We start from the raw sequence: 8,220 nt of genomic DNA on the forward strand, positions 1-8,220 counted from the left end.
AAACCTCTGGTTTTTGCGGCTGGAATGCAGCCTATTATACGAAGGCAAAAAGTCTGTTGCTCTGCCCACTTTTGCCCCAGAAGGTTGCCCACAAGAAAATATGGACCCAGTTTGAAAAATCTTCCCTACTCCTATTGCTGATAAAAGGTTGAGGGCATCCATTAAACTGAGTAAAATTTCCTGCCACCAGCTTGCTATTTCAGTCTGGAGATAATGGAGTGCTGATAACCATCATGTGCTATTTTCAGCCTTAGATATGAGATATGATAGAAGTATTTTTTAAAAAAAATAAATTGGTGGGGGATTATAGGAGCACAGGAAGCTGAAATGTGCTGGAGATTGGGAGGAACTGAGATTCTGGGAGCATGTAAAGTTAAACTTGAGGCAGTGGTGCTGTCAGAGTAGGAATTCATGGAAGAAGTTATGCGCCCCGCTCAGCAGAGTTTGGCTTACCATATTTTGAGTGAAGGCACATGACTCTCTCCCCCCCCCCCCACAACCAAGAATCCTGGGAACTGTAGTTTACCCCTCACAGAGCTACAATTCCCGGCACCATGAACAAACCAGAGTTTCTAGGATTCTTTGGGGGATATCATGTACTTTAAAGTCATATGCCTAAGAACCAGGCAGAGGGCCTTCTCGGTAGTGGCACCCACCCTGTGGAAGGTCCTCCCATCAGATGTCAAGGAGATCAGTAACTGTACAACCTTTAGAAGACATCTGAAGGCAGCCCTGTATAGGGAAGTTTTTAAATGTTTGATGTTTTATTTCATTCTTATATGTATCGGAAGGCGCCCAGAGTAGCTGGGAGCAACAATGAACTCCCTCATTGCGAGAAGTGAGGTTACAGGGAACCAGGCAGAGGGCCTTCTCGGTAGCAGCACCCGCCCTGTGGAACGCCCTTCCATCAGATGTCAAGGAAATAAGCAGCTATCCTAATTTAAAAAGACATCTGAAGGCAGCCCTGTTTAGGGAAGCGTTTAATATTTAATGCTGTGTTGTTTTAATATTCAGTTGGGAGCCGCCCAGAGTGGCTGGGGAGACTCGGCCAGATGGGCGGGGTACAAACAATAAATTATTATTATTATTATTATTATTATTATTATTATTATTATTATATTTTATTAAAGTGAAATAATAATCATCTAAAGAATTCCCAAAACACCGTTAAGGGCCAAGATAAAATTATTTAACTGCACCATTGCCTTTAGGAATCAGGGGCATTATATGTCTTTGATGCTGGTCAGTAAGGTCCCCTCGATGGCAACTGTAGGCTGGGCCGATGGGTCAACTAGGCAGCCACACGGTAATTGGGGTGTATTTGGGGTTTCACGTCCCAAACAATCGTGAGAAGCTGGCGCAGGACCCGATCCTTGCCCCGGGCCTGTCCTCCCTGCATCGCCTGCAGTTTCTTGCGGGTTTGGGCTTCCACCTCAGCAGATAGGTTCCCTTGCGAGCCCAGAGCCTGTGGGCGGGAGAGAGAGAGAGAGAGAGAGAGAGAGAGAGAGAGAGAGAGAGAGAGAACAAAGTTAGGAATTATGATAGCACCTGAAGGAAGGTACAGGTAAGGAGTGAACTCCATATTGATGTCACAGCAGAGTCTTAACAGCAAAAGTGTCCACTTCCTTTAGAATGCCTTCCTGGAGCCCAAGGAAGTGCATTTGTTGTGAGGTCAGCGTCATTCGCAAATCAGATATTCCAGCACTGGGATGGAAGAATTTGGATGGTTATCAGCCAGGATATCTATATAATACTTCAGTGTCTAGAGGTGCCATGCCAGCAGGGCTGTCTTTAAGCATATCCGGCACCGTGGTGCGAATATCCCTCCGGCGCTCCCCCCCCCCCAATTTCCCAGAATTGACAACCTTTTTTAGGCAGCGGACCCCCAAAGTTGTTCACCATTTTTAGGGAAGATTCCCCAGAGAAGAAGCTGACAAGAAGCAGCGGGTGGAAATTAGCAAATGCTAAGGAAAGAAGGGGTGAAAGAGAGAGGGGGGAAGAGAGAGGAAGGAAGGAAGGAAGGAAGGAAGGAAGGAAGGAAGGAAGGAAGGAAGGAAGGAAGGAAGGAAGGAAGGAAGGAAGGAAGGAAGGAAGGAAGGAAGGAAGGAGTCAGAGAGAGAGAGAAAGTGGGGGGGGGGGAGGAAGGATGGAAGGAAAGAAGGATGGAAGCAAAGTGAGAGCCGCACACAGCGCCCAAGCGACTCTTGCTTTTCTTGCTGGTACAGCGAGCTGGGAGAAGGGACGGACTGACAGGAGCTCCCGTCCACCACCACCCCTCCCAGCTCGCAGCAAAGCAAGCGGAGCAGGCTTGGTAACTGGCAGCAGGGCGGGAACGGGGCACCCCAAAAGTGCTCCTCCTGGCTTCCGTGCCTGCGTTCCAACGGAAGGCAGGCAGGGAAGGCAGGCGGCTCAGCCCGGGAGAGGCTGTTGCTTTTGCAAACAGAGCTACAGTACAGCCTCTTCGGGGCTAGAGCGCCTGCGTTCCGTGGGCTCCTCCCACCCAGCCACCCTTCTGCGCAAAGGGGGCTGATTTGTAAGGCGCCCGCACTGCTCCCTCACTGACAGAGGGGGTAAGACCACCACCCCCCAAAAAACCAGGGCCCCCCTCTCTCTCTGGGGGTGGGGGTGGGCTGGGTGGGGGAGGGGAAGGCGCAGCTGCCGAGGCGAAGAGGCGGCCTCGTGCCCGCTTCAAAGCCTCCCACCGGGTCCTGAGTTGAGGAATGCCAGTTCTGGGGAACCACCAGGGTTGGCCCTCCCATTAGGCAGAGTGAGCCACTTGCCTCAGGCGGAAGGGGAGTGGCAGGGAGTGGCGCCAAGGCCCTAAAGGACAGGGCTGGTATGTGCCACTCGCAGCCTTCCCTAAGCTAGCTTGCTACCCAAGGGTGTTTTGGTGGGTGCTGCCTGTTGCCAGTTGCTATTGTTGGCATCCATATCCAAAGTGACCTCCTTGATAAAGAACTTCTGGGGAAAGATTTATAATGAAATGAAAGAGGTGTTGAGAAACACCTTTATCAAGAAACCAGAAGTACAGGGAGGTTGTAGAGGAGGATTCGTAGAGGTATTGTAGTATATTAAGATTTAGATATAAGGGTAAAATAAGAATTGAATGTTGTTAAAGAATTAATAGGAGGTGAATTTTTGTTAGTTAAGGTAAAAATAAGATGATTGAAATATGATATAGAATTTTGTTAGTTAAGGTAATAATAATAAGATGATTGAAGTATGATATAGAAATTACTAAGGATGATATACAATGAAAAGCAGAAAGGAGGGACTTGAGGAAGTCAACAATGTTAGGATAAAAGGTAAAGGTAAAGGGACCCCTGACCATTAGGTCCAGTCGTGACCGACTCTGGGGTTGTGCGCTCATCTCGCATTATTGGCCGAGGGAGCCAGCGTACAGCTTCCAGGTCATGTGGCAAACCAGAGCAGCACATGGAAATGCCGTTTACCTTCCCGCTGTAGCGGTTCCTATTTATCTACTTGCATTTTGATGTGCTTTCGAACTGCTAGGTTGGCAGGAGCTGGGACCAAGCAACGGGAGCTCACCCCGTCACAGGGATTCGAACCGCCGACCTTCTGATCAGCAAGCCCTAGGCTCAGTGGTTTAACCACAGCGCCACCTGGGTCCATGAGTGATAAATATGGTTGTTGTTTTTTTCTTTTTGTGTTTGGTATTTTTGGGTTGTATGTGATTTTTTTTGTATTTTTGTGGTTTATATGTTTTTTCTCAGTTTTATAAAATTAATAAACACATTTGAAACAAAACAAAACAAAGTGACCTCCTTGGGGCTCAAGCCAGGGCAGTGTGTCTAGAGGTTCCTGGGCTGCCCAGACGACGAGACCCCCATCTCGGCCTTGCTGATGTGACCCAAAGGAAAGCCGAGCAAAATGTTTGGCACCAGCTTGGCTGGAGGATTTGCCGGAAGGAGGCATGGAAGGCGCCATCCAACCATCTTAGGGACCCCACTCCCGATTTGCGTAAGGTTACTCCCGAGCCTCTTCTTCTCCTGAAGATCTCCCACAAGGCACCGGAGGTTTAGGATCAGAGTTTTCCTTCTCCCAGATGGGCTCCTTTCCCAGGTTGACGAGCCCCATCTGTCCCTCACTTCCCTCCACGGCACATGCAGAAAATGCTTTCTTCACCGCTGGACACACTATTGGTCTTGTGCGCTCAGTGTACGTCTCTGCATGCAGGAGAAGTCTCTAATCATGCACTGAGGGTTTGAGTCCCATCGGCTGCCCTCACCTGGTTTAGCCGGCCAGTTGAACCCATTCCCGGGGGTGTGGCTGCTGTCACATGTGGACAGCTTCTAGGAAGTGAGAGCTGGGTGCAGGATGGGGACCAAAGGTGGACAAACTACCCCAGAAGGAGCACGACGTTTTCTCCACTAGAAGCACTACCCCTCCGTAAGATTCAGCTGCCAGTTTAACTGGCTTCTGTATGCGGAGCCCTGGGATAGCCGATATTGTGTCTTCCAGATATTGGGCTAAAACTCCCCTTGGCCAGCATGGTCAGTAGCCAGGGGCAATGGGTGTTTTGCTCTAGTCCAGTCAAAGGCGACTATGGGGTTGCGGTGCTCATCTCACTTTCAGGCCGAGGGAGTCAGCATTTGTCCACAGACAGCTTTCTGGGTCATGTGGCCAGCATGACTAAACCGCTTCTGTTGCAACAGAACACCGTGACAAAAACCAGAAACGCCGTTTATCTTCCCGCCGCAGCGGTACCTATTTATCTAGTTGCACTGGCATGCTTTCAAACTGCTAGGTTGCAAGGAGCAGAGACAGAGCAACAGGAGCTCACTCTGTCATGGGGATTTGAATCATGAACCTTCTGAACCGTCGTTTACCTTCCCCTCCGCAGTGGTACCTATTTATCTACTTGCGCTGGTGTGCTTTCAAACTGCTAGGTTGGCAGGAGCTGGGACAGAGCAACAGGAGCTCGCTCCGTCAAGGGGATTCAAACCTTCTGATCAGCAAGCCCAAAAGGCTCAGTGGTTTAGACCACAGTGCCACCCGTGTAGTCTAGCAACGTTGGGAAGGGATCACATGGCTATCCCTGCCCTAATCCATCTCTGCCATAAGGAGGTCTGGAAAACAACCCTACACTGGCTACCCAATCCTCTTTTACATAGGGAGCTGCCTTAAACCCTTGGTCCATTCAGCTCTGTATCATCCACACGGCCTGGCAGAGGCTGTCTAAGATTTGGGGTAGGAGTCTCTCCCCACCCTACCCAGAGATGCCAGGAATTGAACCGGGCACCTTCTGCATGCAAAGCCAATGCTCTGTCACTGAGCTACATCTAGCACAAGTCGTAAACCATTCTCTTCCCTCTCTCACAGCCATCCATTTTGCCTGTGCAGCGGCCTCTTAGAAGGTAGACAGCTCACCCTGCCATCCTTCAAACCTGCCGCATCCTCTTTTCCACCCTAGAACAGGGGCTGCCCTGAAGTCTCCTTCCCTTTCCTAAAAAATAACCCTTGCCTGATCCCCAAATTCCCAATTTTAAGTGGGAGGGGGATTACGAAGGCTACCCTTTACTAATTGGAATCCCTTCCCCCACCCCGCCAATGCTGTCACTCCCGTCTGCCTCTTCCTCCTGTGACTCACCCTCCATTCTCAATCCCCCCCCCATTTTAATTTTTTTTAAAAACCCCAAGAAATCTTACCGCCTGCTGCTTCTGCTGGAACTCTTTCTCACGCTCTAAGCGGTATTGCTCGATTTCAGCCTGGGCTTCTTCCTTGGCCTGCTTCAGCCTCCGGGCCTTCCCTGAGATGGAGGTGGTGAGACAGACATTGAAGGTCAGGTGGAGAGAAGATTACCTGCCTCTCCAGCCCCGTTTTTTGGGTTTTTTTTTAAAGGGTTGCTCTTGCCCTGGGCAAGAGAAGGAAACTGAGGAATGGATCCAAAGGGCACTCAGCCCTCCTCCCCCAATTCTAGTTCATTCCCCTCTGTGATAAGGACTGCCCAGCAATCTCAGAGAACTCAGGTATTTTGGTCCCCAACCTCCCCCCACCCCATAAAACAGAAGCCCCGTCTCACTTTTCCGAGCCTCTCCCACTTTCTCAGCAGCCCTCTTTTCAGCCTGCAGCAGCTGCTGGATTCCCTGTGTCTGGCTGGCCATGGTTTCCTAGCAATGATGCTCACAAAAACAGCTGATCTTCTTGCATCCACTGAACTGGGTACCACAACATCTAAGCGAGGCAGCGCAAGGTCCTAGTGCCCTCCTTTTTCCGTGCGTCCTGTTGGCGCTCTGCAGTCCTTAACTGCTACAGATGGCCAAATTGCAAGCGTGCAATTCTCTCACATGCTTTCATATCGGAATGTGCGTGCATTCATTCTTCTAGTCGGACGCTATTTTCGAGCGGGGTTCAAACATGTTCCCGGTCCATTCAGGGTTGTGCAATTATAGTCGGTTGGGAGGTTTCGCACCACAAACCCACTTCCCTAAAATATCAGACTTTTTTGCAGGGAGGAAAGCAAAGGGCAAATGCAGTGGGGAAGTGTGGGATGAGTCATAGAATTGCAAGGTTGGAAGGGACCCTGTGAGTCATCTAGCCCAACCCTTGACACATGCCTTAATGTGACGTTGCCTAACCTCTTCACAAGCAAATCACAAGGAATGCCAGATAAATATCTGATGTTGCCTAACTTCCTCACAAACCTTGTACCAACAAATTGGATGGGTGGGGTTGACAAACAGGTTATTTGGAAGCAACCCCCACCTTAGGCAACTTGTCGGAGCAGGGGGGGGGGCGGCTTCAGATCCCCGCACTGCCAAAAAGCTCGCTAGGGGGCCTTGGCCGGTCACTGCCACTCTGCCTCGCCTACCTTGCAGGGTTGCTGTGAACTTAAAAGGAGGGGAGCAGCTTGCACTTTTCTTGGTGCTCCCTTGAGGAAAGAAAGGGTGCAATAGTATGAAGTCAATCCATCAAATTAGGCAACATTGCCTTGTCTCCTTAAGAGGGCAACCTAGATCTCTGCTGCTGAAGCCCAAATTGAGAAAGGCACAGTCTCAGTAGACAGGCTGCCTGAAACTGCCGCCTTGTCATTTCCGAGGACTGCAAGACTGACCTTTGCCCCAACGCTGCCTGCTCATCCACTTAAGTTTTAGGAGCAGAAGGAAGTCCGAAATAAAAATTTATTTATTGTATTTAATTCTTAAGAGCACTTATAAACTGCCGGCTCATAAATCTATTAATGGCGGGGTCCAATAAAAAAAGGAAAACGCCGTTCAGTTATAAAATCATAAAACACAGGACAAATGAACAACACAGAACCAAACGACTCCTCTTTAAAAATGGTTGGTAAAACAGAAACATTTCCAGCGAGTTATCAGAATTGTAGGTGCCTGTTTCTATTTAATGAACAATTTGCTAATCCTCTTTGAAAGACGCCCAGGTTTGTGGCCATTGCTATGTCCTGTGGAAGTGAGTTCCACAGTTGAACTCTAGAAGCACTTCCGGTTCCTCTGTCCTGAATCAGCCATCATTTGGCTTCATTGGGCACCCACAATGTCGTTATATTAATACACCAGAACAAAACAAAAAAAATGCAAGTGTGTGCTTCATGGCAATTCTACCAGTTAAAACTAGCCGATTCAGTAAAATCAATTAAAACTTTAACGGAGCTGCTGATTAAAGCGTGAGGCACCAGGAGGACAAAGCGTCCTGGTTGGCTTGTTGCCTTTGTTCCAGGAATTGGCCTTGATGACGCAAGTTAAGATTGTTGAAAAGCGCTCAGGCAAGAGTTAACGCTTAACTACCTTGCCATACCTCCTGTTACCTGTTCTGTAGGCAAGGTTACACATTTATCTGCTTCAAGGGATAGTGAGGAGAGCCAGCCTGCTGTACTGAGGCTCTGTAATTGACATCATCAGTAAAATAACACCACGTGCTACTTCATGCTGGTTTGATCCTGACAATGTAGCTTAGATAGATTTTGTAAAGGGATTAGACTCGATAAATGTATCTATCGGTCTCTCTGTGGCCAAACACCACGAGGTTCCATGGTCAGAGGCACTTTATAACAGAACAGATTGATTACTCTGTTTTATTATACAGTGGTACCTTGGCGCAAAATATGGTCTGAAGCTCAACATCAAAAAAAACTAAGATCATGGCCACTGGTCCCATCACCACCTGGCAAATAGAAGGGGAAGAAATGGAGGCAGTGAGAGATTTTACTTTCTTGGGCTCCTTGATCATTGCAGATGGTG

General features: G+C 48.9%; 1 protein-coding gene across 1 annotated transcript; it reads right to left on the reverse strand.

Annotated features, from left to right (window-relative positions):
* Positions 1-285: 285 nt before the first annotated feature.
* ATP6V1G2 (ATPase H+ transporting V1 subunit G2) lies at positions 286-6,306 on the reverse strand. The gene is made up of 3 exons (XM_035107148.3): positions 6,045-6,306; positions 5,671-5,771; positions 286-1,465 (listed from the first exon to the last, which is right to left on the reverse strand). Exons 1-3 carry the CDS (start codon positions 6,124-6,126, stop codon positions 1,292-1,294), a joined length of 357 nt encoding a protein of 118 aa, XP_034963039.1. The 5' UTR covers positions 6,127-6,306; the 3' UTR covers positions 286-1,291.
* Between the last annotated feature and the right edge of the window lie 1,914 nt (positions 6,307-8,220).

This window comes from Zootoca vivipara, chromosome 2 (assembly GCF_965207765.1).
Source record: "Zootoca vivipara chromosome 2, rZooViv2.hap1.1, whole genome shotgun sequence".
In the NCBI taxonomy this organism is placed as follows: Eukaryota; Metazoa; Chordata; class Lepidosauria; order Squamata; family Lacertidae; genus Zootoca; species Zootoca vivipara.

Coding starts and splice junctions, on each gene's coding strand:
- ATP6V1G2 (XM_035107148.3), bottom strand. CDS start 6,126: ATGGCCAGCCAGACACAGGGAATCCAGCAGCTGCTGCAGGCTGAAAAG. Junction 5,772..6,044: donor AGTGGGAGAGGCTCGGAAAA/GTGAGACGGGGC, acceptor CCTCCATCTCAG/GGAAGGCCCGGAGGCTGAAG. Junction 1,466..5,670: donor TCCAGCAGAAGCAGCAGGCG/GTAAGATTTCTT, acceptor TCCCGCCCACAG/GCTCTGGGCTCGCAAGGGAA.